This window comes from Leguminivora glycinivorella, chromosome 22 (genome assembly GCF_023078275.1).
Source record: "Leguminivora glycinivorella isolate SPB_JAAS2020 chromosome 22, LegGlyc_1.1, whole genome shotgun sequence".
Taxonomy (NCBI): Eukaryota; Metazoa; Arthropoda; class Insecta; order Lepidoptera; family Tortricidae; genus Leguminivora; species Leguminivora glycinivorella.
Window position 1 is genome coordinate 3945835 of NC_062992.1, and position 17347 is coordinate 3963181.

A 17347-nucleotide genomic window follows, 5' to 3' on the forward strand; every position below is an offset into this window, starting at 1 on the left:
ACTTCAATCCCATTCATTTCATTTTGAAGCATACAGCGCCATCTAGTGCTAAGTAGTAGAACAAACGTTTTAACCCCAAGTCCATCTAGTGTTGAATAGACAAACTACACCTCTAGTGTATGCGGTGGGATGGGCCTTCCGTGAAGTCCTTATGTGCTCTACAAGTGTAAAAGCACGTAAAAGGTTCTTTCCATTTCTTAACCCTTCGTCTGTGTTTGATAAGGAACTTACATTATGACTTTTATGTCAAAATTAAACATATTATGACAGAAACAGACGACGGGTTAAAGTTTGTTATTTCTTCAAAATTCAAATATTCTTTGTCAAGGTCATGCATTTAAGGGTTAATTGTAAAAATGAAAACAAAGTATTGATGAAATAATTTATTTCAGACTAAAAAAAGTGAAACAAAAACTCCGATCTTACAATAGCCTATTAACATATTGTCATATTTGATACTTTCTCACGGTAATAAATAATATTGTTAGAAATGCGTATTTGAAATACCTAAGTATGTTGAATGTTTAAAACATTACATGCACGATCAAGATACAATTCAGAAACTGAAATTAATTTTGCAACCTCATTTCTATAGTTTTTGTCCCCAATACATAAAAAAATATTTTTTTGGCAATGAAGCTTACACATATTTTATGTTACACAGGACTTTTTCTTTTGACAGATTTTTAGAAAATTACTGATTGACAAGAAATAGTGAAAAATGGTGGACCTGTCGCATTATTTTACGCATAGATTTTTCTGCACAACAAACTAAATCATATCTTTGAGTTTACAAAAACAAACTAAAATACTATCCAAGTATGATATGTATGTAGAAAAAGCAAAACATGGTAACTTAAACTGTAGAAAACTAAAAAAATATACACACAATGTTCTTGCAGATCTTAAAATTATTTTGACAAGCTTTCTATAGCTATGGTTAATTCTTTGGGAGATGGTTCCCACTATCAATTATATTAAGGAAAAATTCCTACTAACTGTTATTCTTTACAAGAAATACACATATAATTGCTAAGTTACAAATCAGTACTTGTTCCAGGGAACATTTTGTATCGCATGCTTCTTTAACTTATGCTTCTTCAAATATTTAGAATCAATAAAGGCTTCCCCACACAAAGTGCAAATGTAAGGCCGCTCCCCAGTATGTGTTCTGAGATGCACCACTAAATTCCCTTTGAGCGCAAAGAATTTCATGCAAACGGAACAACCAAACTTTTTTTCTCTAGTATGAGTGAGTTGATGTGTTCTTAAATGCGTTTTGGTTTTGAATCGGAGCGAACAGAGGTGACAGGGAAACGGTCGCTCATTTGTGTGCACTCGTTCATGCATTACCAACATCGCTTGACTCGCACAGCTCTTCCCACAGATCCCACATTCAAATCTCTTTGAATTTTTAAGCTTCATTGTTTTATGAGTCAGTATGTGGCTTTGCAAGTCTTTTTTAGATGTAAGGACTTCACCACACTCTGAGCATAACAGCTCATTTGGGTCTACCAAATGTACACTATCAATGTGTTGCTCTAAGGCCGATTCTACAGAAAACATCTTCTTACACAAGGCACAAGCGTAGCCAAGCAATTTGCCTAGATTAGTAGTGATCTCATGTTTTGCTGTTTTCATTAATTCATCCCGGACCTTTTTCACTTTGGATTTTGTGCATTCATTAGATTCTTTGTGAGCTGCCAGCTCTGATTTGCTTGGGAAAGTTTCTTCACATTCATTACAAGCAAAGGGGTTGATATGAGTCAATCTGTGTGTCTGCATGGTTATTTTTTGATGGAACCTTTTAAAGCAGATATCACATTCAAATTGTCTTATACCACTATGGATCATCATATGTCTTTTTAAATTGTTCGGATTGGCAAATGTTTTTAAGCAGACATTGCATCGCGGCTTGATGTTATTGTGTCCATATTTAATATGTTGAGTCAGAGCATTTCTTCGTATAAGTTGCTTACAGAATGGACACATGACAAGTAACCCTGTGACATTGTGAAGCAAAGTGTGGCCAGTTAGTATCTCGGCAGACTCAAATCCTTTGCCACAGAGATTGCAGATATGCTCTTCAGTAGCTGTGTGGGTGTATTGATGTTTCTCATAGTCTGCTAAATCTTCAAATTGTTCTCCGCAGTCACAGAGGAAGCTGCCATCCTCTTGCTGTAACACAGTAGCTATCTGGCCATCATCAGCATATTCTATCACTAGCTCAGAGCCCTCACACTTCAGTATTTGGAATTGCGAGGATTCATCACCTTCGCAGAAAATCACTTCCTCTTCTTGAGACATGGCTTCTACATCTTCAGTTCCATCCAACTGTGATTCAGTTAGAAATGCCACATTATCTTTGAGTAGGATGGTTCCGTCACTGTTGCTGGCAGCAATGATTTTGATGTAGCTGTTCTTACCAATATTTTTAGTAAGTCCACCGCCAATTTCCCCAGTGATAGCATCTACTAAGTCTGTAACATTGTCTTGAGAGTCTTCGACATCTGCATCCATCATGGTGAAATCATGCTCTTCCTGAGTTTCCTCTTGGTTTTCATCTTCTGCAGCATTTTCGAACTGAACTTGTTCATTTTCTTGACTCTCCTCCTCATTTTCAAGTATAGTAGCTGGCACATTGGTAGGGACTTTGGTGTCTGAAATGAGAAAGTGGTTCATTTCAAACTGCTGCTCACTTATGGTCTCCTCATTTTTAACTTCTTCTATAACCTCCGCATGTTCCATGAGCTCCTGTTTGATATTAGCAATAGCGGTCTCTTCACTTTCATTTTGATCTTTATCTTTAGGATCATCAATGACAAGTACATAGTAATAGTCATCATCACTGTCAGTAGGTTCCTTTTTGATAATGGCCTCTAGTTGTTTTTCAGGGTTGTTAGCTATGTCATCCTCTTGTTCGATGGCTTCTGCCTTGTCAATTTCTTGGCTTTCTTGTTCGGCTTGGTTGAGTAGGGCTTCTAGTTGTAGTTTGAGTTCGGACTCCATCCTGATGCATTGCTTTCGAAACTGGTAGGCAGAGCTGAGGGTCTCATAACACTGGCTGCACAGCTTTTGAGGCAGGCCGTCATCCGTGTCCACCTGGAATTTAATTGTAATTCAATATTAGCAAAACTGCTCACAAATACAGCCATAGGCAGCTCTTTGAAATGATGCATATCTTGTTGGTGTTCTTATTTGTAAGATGTGTGTGTAGTTTATTGTCTAAACATTTGACTATTAACAAGAGTTTCTGGTAGAAAATTACAAAAATTTACAACACAAAGGCACTGCAGGGCACAATCACACACAAGATGGAGAGATGACGTCATCAAAATCATTAGCCCTTCTTGTATACATAAGGTCCAAGACAGAGAAAGATAACCATAAAAAACTATTTTCAAAATATCTGATATACTCTTCAGCATCATCATCATCATATCAGCCCTTTATTTCCCACTGCTGAGCATAGGCCTCTCTTCTTACTCCACTTGTCCCGGTCCTGAGCTAGTCTCATCCAGTTGTGACCCGCAATTTTTCGGATGTTGTCCACATGATATACTCAATTGGTTCGCAAGAAATAATAGGGATTTTATTTTTATTTAAATTTTTACTACACAATTTCAGAGAAAAAGGCATTCTAGGGTTGCTAGCACATGGACCTTTCCTAAGTTTTATTGTATTTCATAAATCAAGTTTGAGGTTAGATCACTTAGGTGCATTTTTCTTACAAGCTGTTTCACACATGTATAATGGACACCGAAATATTTGGACGATTGTTATCTAACAATATTAATATGACACACTTAAGAATACAATATATAAATCCAAGAAAAATGTGCCCATTAATACAATTATAAACAATAGTCATGGATGTAAAATTCGAATAGACATATTATTTTAAGACAAAAATTACCTTCTTAAAAAGGCCAGTGCCTTAAGAAAACCTGAATACAAATTATTTTCCTTTATGAAAAGCCGATTAAATATGTGCAAATGTACAAGAAACCCTTATCAGGTTAGATATGAAATGCAAAGTTCAGAACTATACCAAAAGGGGGTATCGCCAGAAGATTTATATATGAAGTAACATAAAATTAGGTATAATAACCTGATATTACTTTTAGGAATCGCGTATTTTGTTATTACGCGAAAACCACGACAAATTAAGCACACAAATGACACATTTCAAACTGACATGCTTCGCAGAATGTATGAAGGTTACATTTACTTTATTATTTGCAATTTTATAAATTAACCTATTTATCCTAACTGATAGAGCTAATTAACGGAAGATATTCTTATAAATCAACACATACCTCGATAGTAGTGATTTCCAAAAATTTCTCTTTCACGTTTTTCTCATTATCGAAGAGTGACACTTCAGATTCTGGCGACAGGCAGCAACGACACAAGCTAGACCACGTATCCATCTCAAAACGTCGTATACATAATCAATCCACCAGGAAAACCTGGAAAAAACACGTAAATACGATGTGAATCCATTGTTTTGACAGATAAACTGTGTACGAGTAATCAGAGAGCACAATGGTATCCAAAGAGTAAAAATTATCTACGGACCTCACCCATAAATACGATCTATGCCTCGAAATTATAGACAAGAAGAGCGTCAGTCGTGCAAGATGGCGGCAGAAAGTCGGCGGAAGTTAGTACATTATCTTGCGGCCGCTTTGGGAACTAATTTTGTTTGAGTTTGAGGAGCGCGTTTATCATTTCGTTACTTATGTTGGCAGCACGCTTGTATCGTTGATTGCTAAACGAATAAAAGATGGCGCTAGTATGTAGTGTTTGATGTAAATTTGTGAAATGAAAAGCTATACAATGATACTATGAACCTTTATCGGTACCCATTTAATATGAAATATAATTGATATTGAATCAGAGTTTTTAATTATAATCGGTCAGTTAAGTTTGCCAGTAGAAAAAGGCGCGAAATACAAATCTCATATTGGAAGTTCCCGTCCTGTTTGTTTTCTTGTTTAATTTGTCGCTTTTTCCTGTTGATGGTTTCAAAGAGTTAATTTTGCTTGTAGTCTCAGGCTGTCTGACCTCTTTGGTGGTAAGTTAGCAGCAGTGGCTACGGGCTGGCTGGTTTTGGCTTAGAAATGACACTGTCTTTTCTAGACTAGCAGTTAGGTGACCTGTAAGAAGTATGGACTTTGTATGGACAACAACGTAAATAAACAAACATTACATCTTTTCGATAAGTTTACGCCACGGGTATAGAAACGATAAGCTGCACCTTCTACATATAGTGGCAGGGCCATACGCGTAATAGCGACGAGAGGAACAGATGCCTTACGGAGGGACCTATAATGGCTATAATAGTATAGACCTAAGAGTTTTGAATGACCTATAGTGAGTATAGACCTAGTCTTCAACAGAATGACATGATGTCATGATCCTCAGCATTGTGGGAACGACTGAAGAAGATGAAAGATCATTTATTTTTCAAGTAGGCATGCAATGCGTTTATGAACGGCATATGAAGCTACACCGTCTCTATCCCTCCAACTGAGTTTTCAGTTAAAGGAGGGTATCCACTATTGGGCGAGATATGCTGCCACTAGTGATGGTAGGATGACCAAAATGTTGACAATAGTGACCGCTTTCGGATATAAGAAGCGCCTGGTATCCGTTGGCTCGTTGGTGGACGACATTCGAAAAACTGCGGGGCACGTCTGGATTAGACGAGCACAGGAGAAGGATAAGTGGCGTACACGAAGTATGATGATGATGGTGATGATCCACTATGGGACCGGCCAGAAAATGGAATCGGTAAGTGCTTATAGGCTAGTTTGTTAATTAAGAAACCAATATAATTGCCTTGGAGGTGTGCCTTAGCCATTATTAAAACGAAGGTCAAATGGATTTCGATTAGTAGATAAGTTTGGCTTGCGACCTATTTGAATCCTAGGCCACTCTAGAACCCTGTCTAATTGACACTGAGCTGTATTTATCAAAGAAAGTCACTTCTACTTTTACTGTGAAAATGTTCTACAGTGGCCTACGATTCAAATTGATTGTACATTACCTACCTTTACCTATTTACATACATTAGACACCTTCTATACACAAAATCAATTTTGTAGACACCAATGCCGATAGTTTTGTTTGGCTATAATCTAACCACAAAATTAACATACATACATACAACATACATACAATCACGCCTGTATCCCATAAAGGGGTAGGCAGAACACATGAAACTACTAAAGCTTCAGTGCCACTCTTGGCAAATAAGGGGTTGAAAGAAAACGAAACTGTGACATTGCAGTGACAGGTTGCCAGCCTCTCGCCTACGCCACAATTTAACCCATATCCCATAGTCGCCTTCTACGACACCCACGGGAAGAAAGGGGGTGGTGAAATTCTTAACCCGTCACCACACAGGACAAATTAAAATTTTGTAAAAATCCCCGACCGCGACATAGTGGACCGATTTTCATGAAACATGGCTAAGAACACTCCCGACTAACTCAGCTTTCAAACAAAAAAAACTAAATCTAAATCGGTTCATCCGTTCGGGAGCTACGATGCCACAGACAGGCACACACATAGACAGACAGACACGTCACCCGTCGCTTTTGCGTCGGGGGTTAAAAACATTACCGAAAGGAATTCAGCCTACTTACATGAACTCAATACCTCAGAACAAAATCGATTTCTTCACGTTTTCAGAAGAAGCGCATTTCTTAAGACGATACGGTAGGGGTCAATTCTCCATACAAACGCTCTCGACTATTTCCTCCCTGGTTTTTTGAAGATAGAGCAATGATTTTTTCAACGGACCGTTCTGATTTTTTTGATATTCTGTTTTTTAAAGATTATAGAGCCAATCAAAAATTTCCAAAAACGGCCTTTTTCATTGTGCTGCAAAAAAAGGTGTGATACTTAAGATTGGTAACAATTAACCAAAAAAGCTAACGGTCCGACATAGATTATTTCATTTTTATTCAGATTCTCTAATTTCGTTCCGATTGATTAAGTTTTGAAAGAGGAAAGAGTCGAGAACGGAACCTCGATTTTAAAGATTTTTTTGAAATATCTTTTGACTGAGTTGTTTTTAATGGACCATTTTTTTTCGATAAATCTAGTTAATAACACTTGTATATTTAACTGAAATTCCCAAGTTGAAAGGGGGGCTCCTTTCCATTTTAGCATTTTCGCTACCGTATCCTCTTAATAAGGGACTTTTTCGTGGAACGTCCTATTTTCGTTACCCCGTTCAATGCCATCTAGCGGACGCGCTTTAAATTTCCGTAATGCTCTTTTATAGGTGAACCGACTGGACAGAAGGTTCTTTATTCGGGAGGGTCGACCCCATATCTATTAAAGAAGCTTCGCCTTGCGTCGTTTGATATAACGGTTCGATTTATAGCGAGTGGAGTTTGGAATATTTTATTTTATGTTTCTATACGGAACTTTACAACGGCTTTGATATCGGAACTTTGATTTTGCACGTCTATAGTGACTTTCAGTGAACTCGAAATAGTACGTTACGATACAAGTGTGGAAAACAGAAAGACCGAAACCAGTAGCGATAAATCGTCACGAGTTACGAATTCCCTCTTCGCACGTGTATCGTTCGACGTTTTTCAGTATATATGGCTTTTTGAAATTCGACCCGACAAGAAATGTACTCCTTTGCGGACTAGTGCGGGAAAAAATCAACCTCTCTAAACCTTGACGTTGTGGAATCACCAACGAGCCATAAAACTTAATATAATACTTAATTGAAAATGTAGGGGCAAAGGTTTAATTCCCATAGAAAATAATTTCGCGCCTTTTTAGGGTTCCGTAGTCAACTAGGAACCTGTCTGTCCGTCCGTTCGTCCGCGGATAATCTGAGTGACCGTTAGCACTAGAAAGCTGAAATTTGGTGGCAATATGTGTATCAATATGTATGCCCGTGTGGTGACGGGTTAAGAATTTCACCACCCCCTTTCTTCCCGTGGGTGTCGTAGAAGGCGACTGTGGGATATGGGGTAAATTGTGGCGTAGGCGAGAGGCTGGCAACCTGTCACTGCAATGTCACAGTTTTGTTTTCTGTCAACCCCTTATTTGCCAAGAGTGGCATTGAAACTTGAGTAGTTTCATATGCTCTGCCTACCCCTTCATGGGATACAGGCGTGATTGTATGTATGTATGTATGTATGTATGTATATCAATCACGCCGACAATGTGCAAAAAATGCGTCCCCCCCCTAACTTTTGAATCATTAGTTTAAAAAATATGAAAAAAATCACTAAAGTAGAACTTTATAAAGACTTTCTAGGAAAATTAATTTGAACTTGATAGGTTAAACAGATTTTGAAAAAATACGGGAAACTATGGAACCCTACACTGAGCGTGGCCCGACACGCTCTTGGCCGGTTTTTTTAGTGTCAAGCAAAGACATATATAACTCCTTATAGACAGATAAAGTCTAAGAAAAAAACGTACCAAGTACCATACAGAAAAGGGCACGGGTCGGTGACCTAGATGGCATTACACCTTTGGGGTACGCTCAGCTAGCTGGCGCTAATATTAATATTTGACATTTTAAAACATATCAAGCACAGAACTAAATCAAGATAGAAGGAAAATGCTCGGCGATTAACAGCGAAACCGAGCGTGTAACGTTTTGTGTCGAGCCTATGACGTCACGAGTGTACTTTAGTGATGGGAACGTTGTCGCCGCGTAACCCATTCGATCGATTGTGGAGGTTGCGTGCGGGATGCCCGCCGAAGTTAAAAATATCGGATGTTCATCTTCGTTGAGAAATGAAGTAAGTATATAGAGTTATTTTTATTCATAATAAAGATAGAGCGTATTATGTTTGTATTTGTTTTTCTGCCGACCACAAATTCAACGTTAATACCGTAACTGTAACCTATTTTAAAGTTAAATTTACTTTTCACTGGTACTTTATATGTATAGTTTCATAACAATATAAAAACATAATTATAATTTCCACTGCTTCGCAAAATCGATTTAAATCGAATAAGGAAATCGCAGCATACATGACGATATAGTTCCGTGGTGCACCACTATTATTAAGTTCGACGTGAGTTCGACGGACAAAATAACAAATCTACCTTCACTTTCTCTCGACAGTTTGAATAGCCTATTTTTATATCGCTTGTTTTAAACGCACGCCAAGTCGGACTCGTCAAATTAAAGCCGCAATGGAAAACTAGTTTGACGGCCGTACGTCAGCTAATGTTTTGATGATAAAAATAGGAAAATCGTGTTTTTTATTTAATAAAAAATATTTTAGGACAAATGGTACTTACCGATGATAGGAAACACTTTGTTTAACACCCTTGCTTTTATTGGTGGTGTTTGAACAGTTAATTATCGAATACCGACCCATTTTGTATTTTTCACTGTATGTCACTCGCGGGCAGCGGTCGGGAGCAGACTGACTTGCGCGGCGAACAATGTTGCTCGCTATTTAACTTTTCCGCACGCGAAGTAGATACACTTTTTCCTTCTATCTTGATTTAGTTCTGTGATATCAAGCTAAGAATATGGGCCAAATTGTCAAAACTGAGGTTCAAAAGTTTTAAGCCTGTGTCAAAAGATGGCAGTCTAATATGCACTGTGATTACCTACACAAGTACACATTTTACTTCGACAGTAACTCTCTATACTACTCGATCCTCTTTGGTGTCAAGTTTTGGCTGAGCGTCTTTAGTCGTCGAACTTTGTCACTTTTTGCTGACAGGTCACACTAACCGATCGAATCTACAGGTGAACTGGTTCCGAATCGCAAAGTTAATACATTACATCCGCAACAGGTACGGTGGGGTGATTTGGCCAGGGAAAAAACAGCGTAAGTGAGTTAAATATCGGTTTATTATCAAACCAATTGAGTATTGGACTTCTTTGGACCCTACTTACAAGCCAAAGAGGATCGAGTATTATAGAGAGTTACTATCAAAGTAAAATGTGTAATCACAGTGGATAGACTGTTATCTCTTGACACAGGCTTACAACTTTTGAACGTCAGATTTGACAATTTGGCCCATATTCTTAGCTTGATATGTGCTAAAATGTCAAATACGAATAATAGCGCCATCTAGACGAGCGTCCCCCAAAGGTGTAACGCCATCTAGGCCACGGTACCTTATTCTCTATGGCTTTGAGATACGTTTTTTTTTCTTAGACTTTATCCGTCTATACGGAGTTACATATGTCTTTGTTACAAAATATACGATACGATACGATACGATCATTTATTAATAAAAAGATATTTTACATGTCATTTTCTTAATTCTAGGTAAGTACTTATGCTAACAAATTTAAATGGGGTCGATCTCGGACGGTCTAGAAGGTAAAATTACTAGTGTAATATATACTTTACTTATTTATATCTAGCTACTAGTCTACATGGCAAACGGCTCTGTATCCGTGTTGGCGCGACAGAGCCAGACTGCGTTTCAATCTGCGTCTAGCAACTCAATATTTTTATGAAAATTAAATATTAGACTTATATTGACCGAGATCTAGACCGTGATTACCTTTTTGATTTTTGTCGAGCTCCCGATATTTGACACAGTTGCATGCATCATGATCACGAAAACTGACGAAGGCGGGTGGATGTTAAAGTTGCGTAGACAGCGCGCGATCTACCCTCCTTCGCGCGCGTTGGCTGCGTTCACTTTCAGCGTTATCACTGGTCGCATTCAATTCACACTCTATATCCCGGTCAATAAAAGTCTAATGAAAATAACCGTGAATCATTCAAAAACAAAATTCTTAAAATTAAATATGTTTGTTAACCAGCTGGCTATCAATCATATATTATCGTATTGGAAAAATAGTGTCATGATGACGCCACATACCCGTCATCTAAGGGTTTCAACAATCTACGCTAAAGTGCGATTGTTGCGACGTTCCTCATCGTTCCTCGGCGTTCCTCGCTGCAAACATTGTTAATGTGATACGGTCAGCAAACAGCCGTACAGCAAACATTTATTATACGGGTTACGGAGACAGTAAATACAAACACAAAACGAATTAAATGTGAGTAGGTAGGTACGTTACGTGTGGTTGCTACGTGTTTTAAATCCATACTAATATTATAAATGGGAAAGTGTGTGTGTCTATTTGTTTGTCCGTCTTTCACGGCAAAACGGAGCGAAGAATTGACGTGATTTTTTAAATGGAGATAGTTGAAGGGATTGAGAGTGGCATAGGATACTTTTTGTCTCTTTCTAGCGAGCGAACCCGCTGGCAAAAGCTAGCATAATATAATGCAGTACTCAAAAAAGTAAATTTATGAAAAATGTAGGTATGTACATTTCAGTACATATGCTAGTTTATCGCATTAGTGCGAGAAGTACTTTATGTGATACGAAATGGCCATTACAACCAAAGCCCTTTACTCCCTTATGTGTCGTAGGAGTCGACTGTGGAATATGGGTTCAATTGTGGCATAGGCCAGAGGCTGGTAGCCTGTCACTGCAATGTCACCATTTCGTATACTTTCAACCCCTTGCTAAGAGTGGTACTGAAATTTCAGCGGTTTCATGTGTTCTAATTACATTTGTTTCTCTTGGAATACAGGAGCTTACCTCGGACACTGGCGATCAAATATATAAAAGAGGCGGATTCCTAGCACACAGTCTAAGCTCGTGTAGGTGAACGCGTACTATGCTTGCATGAGTGAGATATGACAGGTCGACTGTTCGCGTTTTTTGACAGGCGGTAATTGTGAGGTAACCGAGAGGGGGTGGGCGGCACTTTCAGCGAGGAGCGGGAGTGGCCATACTGTATGATGGTACTCTTTATTATACTGTGACAGGAGTGAGTATATTATATTATATTATATGTATGAAAAATACATATTTGTTTTGCTGTCGCTAGCTTTTGCTGAGCACTCTCCGCGCTGCAAAGTTATAATTCCGCTCATTACTTCCCAGCTACACTAATTGCAGGGAACTTGGACTGCTTTTTACCAAACACCTGCGCAATGAATAGTCGCGGATCGCGGAAGTTTTTGTGCGTTTTCAGTTTAAAGTAGCTGATTAATATCACAGTGTAATAAAGAGTAATACTATTTATCGTACAGTATGGCCACTACCTGCTTTCCGCTGAAAGTACCGCCCACCCACTGTCGGTTACCTCACAGTTACCGCCTATCAAGAACGCGACCAGTCGACCTGTTATATCTCACTCATACAAGCATGGTACGCGTTCACCTACACGAGCTTAGACTGTGCGTTCGAACGCGCCTCTTTCATATATTTGATCGCCAGTGTCCGAGGTGTGTTAAATTGTTAATTGTTGATCCTCTTTGGATCGCAGAGGTTAGGTCTACGTTATTTCTGCTTTACAGATCGCAATCAACCGATTCTCGTGAAATTTTGTAACCAGATTCTATGACTAACCACTAACCAAAATTCTTTTGTCGGTCCAGTTTTTGGAAATTTTATAAAATGCGGAAATTGACTTAAAAAGAGTTAAGTACCAATAGCGTATATGGTGCTTAAGACTATCGTGACTTGATTGTGATAATGGCTTTAGGAACTAAGTACTTTTCACTTATAGTAGTAGTAGTAGTAGTAGTAGTAGTAAAACATTTTATTGTACCAGAAAATAATAGAACACACAAGAAAAAGAGCTTATCACTATACTAGTGATAAGCTCTTTTTCTTGTGTGTTCTAGTCTAAAGGCGAACTTATCCCTTTAAGGGATCTCTTCCAGTTCCACTTATGTGTGTTCTAAGCATGTCGCGAAGATCTACAGCCTCCAAGAAGTCCAAGAGCTACTAGTTAGATTAATATGGCGAAAATACGATTAAGTATATGAGTTGTTTATTTAAACCATATACAGCGTGTTTTTATTGAATTCCGTAAATTTTACGGGAAGATTATTTAGTTAAGAAACTAGGGTCTTAAATCTTACGGTTATCGAATTATTAAAAAAATATTTAATTACTGAACACGTGTCTGGCAGTGGCATCCCTTACCACTTCCTAATGCTATTTGTTTTGACAAGTGCCGTCAAACACTTGACAATGACTTTAATTTTATGATTAAGGTCCTCTCACATTAATTAATCCATTATGGAAACGAAAAAAAAAATATTTTTTGAATTTAATACAGGCTGGTTCCTGATGATGAACCTAACTGCGTGTCGAATTTAATGGAAAACAAAAAAAAAACACTGTGTACACTTGTGTTAAATTAGTTGATACAAATGATACAATTGAATCTCACAGAATCTTCATTCTTCATATGACCTTTAACTCCAGAGCTGTATAGTCGTAAACTCCGCACACGTTCCTTGGCCGGCGCAATCTCCATAAAGTGAGGCTCAGCTTGTCTATTCGCAAGTGATCAACACTCGAGGTAGAGATGACTAGAATAAATTGAACCATAGCACTACATACTGCAATAAAATGCAAAACCAAGATACTGAAAACCTCAAACACCCCATAGAGATATACCCCCTTATTCATAAACGTTCTCTAAAGTTATCAAGCCGATAAAGTTCGTTTGTCCCTTTCTATCACACCAATACGTCAGAAAGGGACAAACGAACTTTATCGGCTTGATAACTTTAGTGAACGTTTATGAATAAGGAGGATAGTAAATACTAAATATGTTTATATTATGGGCTAGAGTTGGACCGTGTGTTGACGGGTTAAGAATTTCACCACCCCCTTTCTTCCCGTGGGCGTCGTAGAAGTCGACTGTGGGCTATGGGTTAAATTGTGGCGTAGGCGAGAGGCTGGTAACCTGTCAATGCAATGACACAATTTCGTTTTCTTTGAACCCCTTTTTGCCAAGAGTGGCACAGAATCTTGAGTACCTAATTCATGTGCTCTGCCTACTTACCTCTTTATGGGATATAGGCGTGATTGTATGTATTGTAAGTAAGGGCACACCTCGGACACTGGCAATCAAATATATGAAAGAGGCGCGTTCCTAGCACACATTCTAAGCTAGTGTAGGTGAACGCGTACCATGCTTGTATGAGTGAGATATGACTCATATGACAAGTTGACTGTGCGCGTTTTTGACAGGCGGTAACTGTGAGGTAACCGAGAAAGACTGAAAGCGCCGCCCCGGCGGCGCTTTCAGCGGGGAGCGGGAGTGGCCATACTGTACGATAGTACTCTTTATTATACTGTGCCATAGCGATGCAGAAAGCTTGCTGAATCCTTAACTCGACTTTATCGGAGTGCAGCTATGAGAGTACGAGGATGAACCTTACTAATAAAACCGCACTTACACTTGCGACCAATCAAAACGGGTCGCGTGCGTGTCGGATTTCAGTGTAAAGGTAGCCGTTTTCGTTGCTCTTAAGTGGAGCTATGTGAGTTGTGTGCAGTAGTAAAATTTTGAGGAATTTGGGGATAAAATGCTGCAGGATTGAAATTGTAGGATTGTGTTGCATTTGGTGAGTTATTTTATGTTCGTAGGTACTCGAGTTCAAAAGCTTCGCTACTCGTTTTGTATTTTTTTTAATGAAATAGGCAGCTAACATGGACATTAAGCGACAGCAGGGGAGTCACTTATGCATTGCCGACCTTTGAGAACCCTAAATACCTGCTTCTTGAAGAACCCCATGTTATAGCGCAAGGGGAACACCTCAGAACGACTTGCTTTTATTTGCTCCTTTTTAGCTCATGTGTACTTTATGTACTCCATCCTGATGCTTATCTACCCCATAAGGGAATGATAAACCATTGCAAGAAGATAAAAGTATAGTAAAAAAACCCGTCGGAAAAAACCTTAGCACTTTATTCCATGGGATTTTGTTCCATCACATTGGCTTAGAATTTATGGCGTCGGGATATGGGGCACATTTCGGGAAATTTGGCCGCCAACCGTAAACTTCGAGGCCGAAAGGGTGTTAAGGATGCGACGATTCATTATACAAACGTAGACCTCATTTTCCTCTTTTTATATTGACGTTATTAGAAATATTTTTGCACAATGTGTTATAGGACATTCTTACGAATATTCTCGGAGTTCCACGGTAAGCTCAAAAACCGGCCAAGAGCGTGTCAGGCCACGCTCAGTGTAAAATCGCCGTCAATAGAAATTATCAACAATGTAAACAAACTATTATATAAAATATCAATATTTTAGCACAATTTTATTATTTTAAAGGTGGGGATCATAATGTGAGATGAATTGATTAAATAACACATGGATTTAGCCAGTATCTGATGAGGTAGAATGGAAATTAAAGACATCTTGACTACAAGGTTTGTTTACTTTGTTCACAAATTCTATTGACGGCGACTTTAGGGTTATGTAGTTTCCCGTATTTTTTTCAAAAGTTAGAGGGGGGGGGGACACTTTTCTGTACTTTAGGAGTGATTATTCCCAAAAATATTACGTTTATCAAAAAACGATTTTAGAATTTTTAAATACCTATTCAACAATATATCACCGTTGGGATTGAAATGAAAAAAAAAATCAGTTTTACTCAGACAACGTTGTATGTATAAGTATATAATACGAGTATAAGTACAAATACTCGTATGTCTCTGTGTTAGGCTTTTCTGAATTTTCTGAAAATTTTTGGAGAGTAATTGTGTGCAATATCCTGTAATAAAGGCGCCATCTATGACATTTATCTTTAACATCCCTCCTACATCCGATATCGGATCAGATAATGTGAAATTAATTACACAAGGAGTGCTTAATACCTACCAATCCAAATCTTTTTTACAAATAAATAAATTAATATTGGGGACACCTTACACAGATCAACTTAGCCCCAAACTAGGCAAAGCTATGGGTGCTAAGCGACGATATACATACTTAAATAGATAAATACATACTTATATACATAGAAAACATCCATGACTCAGGAACAAATATCTGTGCTCATCACACAAATAAATGCCCTTACCGGGATTCGAACCCAGGACCGCGGCTCAGCACTAGGGTCACTACCGACTGAGCCAGACCGGTCGTTTTCTTTCTTAATTTCTACAATAATATAACACTTTTTCTCATTTTGTTGTACCTACGCATATTCAAAGTCACTTGAGCATTTCTCTTTTTTTTGCCATTTTTTTTATTTTTATTTTTTTAGGGAATTCAATTGTACTCAGAATCACGAGTACTTCCAATCTCACCGCGAGACAAAAAGTGTCCCAGAATTTCCATACATTTTTGTTACTTTCCTCTTTTGTTACCCAACACAACATGTACGGAAAACGGTAACAAAATAAGAAAAAATCGTATATCCTAGGACAATTTTTTTAACTACTAGGATTGAATAAGCTAGTGATTCCGAGTAGAAATAGCATAATTTTTTTTCAAAAATAAGTATCACATTTCATAAAAGTGGCGAAAAAAAAAGAAACGCTCACTTAATAAACAATAATAAACAAAGAAAATGGGGGTTACGTTTGTCTGAAAACCTAGGCGGTTATCCTTTCATCTTGAACGTCCTTGAGTGTGTTTATTTGCATGGAAGCTATGAAACCAGTGTCTCATTTTCTTTGACGTATTTGAGCAACCCTTTTAAGATGCCATAGCCCACAGCTATATGATACCAAAGGAGGATCGAGTATTATAGAAAGTTACTGTCAAAGTAAAATGTGTAGGTTATCACAGTGCATAGACTGCCATCTCTCGACACAAGCTTAAAACTTTTGAACCTCAGTTTTGACAATTTGGCCCATATTGTTAGCTTGATATGTGTTAAAATGTCAAATATTAATATGAGCGCCATTTAGCCGAGCGTTCCCCAAAGGTGTAACGCCATCTAGGCCACCGTACCTTTTTCTCTATGGATTTTTTTTTTCTTAGACCTTATCCGTCTATACTTGATGATACTTACGAGTATGTCAATCGATTTAATTATATAGGTACAGTACAATACGATAAATAAGTGTCAAAATGGTGTTTCAAATAATTTCACATAGATAATCGTACCTACATAAAAAAAATCGTTTATTCTCAAAAAAACCCTTTTTTGACAACATTAAATCTTCTATAAACTGAAATAATGCTGGATCCAGCATCGGACACTTGGAGGCCTTGGTCATTTTTTCTTTGAATATGACATTTATTTGAGTTTATAGTTAAATAATATCTACTAAAAAACACAAAATTAAAATATTTCCTATGAAATAATTTAATTTGGTCTTAGAGTCATTAAATCTTCTGCCAAATTGCATGACAGTTTGTTGGCAGAGGTAAAGTTACGTATGTGATATATATGTGTGACTTTTGGGGAAAAGCAGTAGGCAGAGCTCATAAAATTACTCAACTTTCAGTGCCACTCTTAGCAATTATGGAGTTGCAAAAAAAAAGTGGTATTGCCGTTTTGATAGCCCATCGTCTACACCAAAGCGATTG

General features: G+C 38.0%; 1 protein-coding gene across 2 annotated transcripts; it reads right to left on the reverse strand.

The window, feature by feature from the left end:
• Positions 1 to 376: 376 nt before the first annotated feature.
• On the reverse strand, positions 377 to 4644 carry LOC125237944 (zinc finger protein 84-like). 2 transcript variants are annotated; one of them, XM_048145188.1, is made up of 3 exons: positions 4587 to 4644; positions 4320 to 4472; positions 377 to 3102 (listed from the first exon to the last, which is right to left on the reverse strand). In XM_048145188.1, the coding sequence occupies exons 2-3, from the start codon at positions 4431 to 4433 to the stop codon at positions 1045 to 1047; spliced, it is 2172 nt and encodes a 723-aa protein (XP_048001145.1). In that variant the 5' UTR covers positions 4434 to 4472; positions 4587 to 4644; the 3' UTR covers positions 377 to 1044. The 2 variants fall into 2 exon arrangements, with proteins under 2 accessions (XP_048001145.1, XP_048001144.1); XM_048145187.1 differs by having other exon boundaries at positions 4582 to 4644.
• Between the last annotated feature and the right edge of the window lie 12703 nt (positions 4645 to 17347).

Bases quoted from the DNA above. Each gene is read 5' to 3' on its own strand.
- LOC125237944 (XM_048145188.1), bottom strand. From the start codon at position 4,433: ATGGATACGTGGTCTAGCTTGTGTCGTTGCTGCCTGTCGCCAGAATCT. The intron at 3,103-4,319 runs GTATGTGTTGAT...ATTAAATTCCAG, and splicing joins TGGAAATCACTACTATCGAG to GTGGACACGGATGACGGCCT.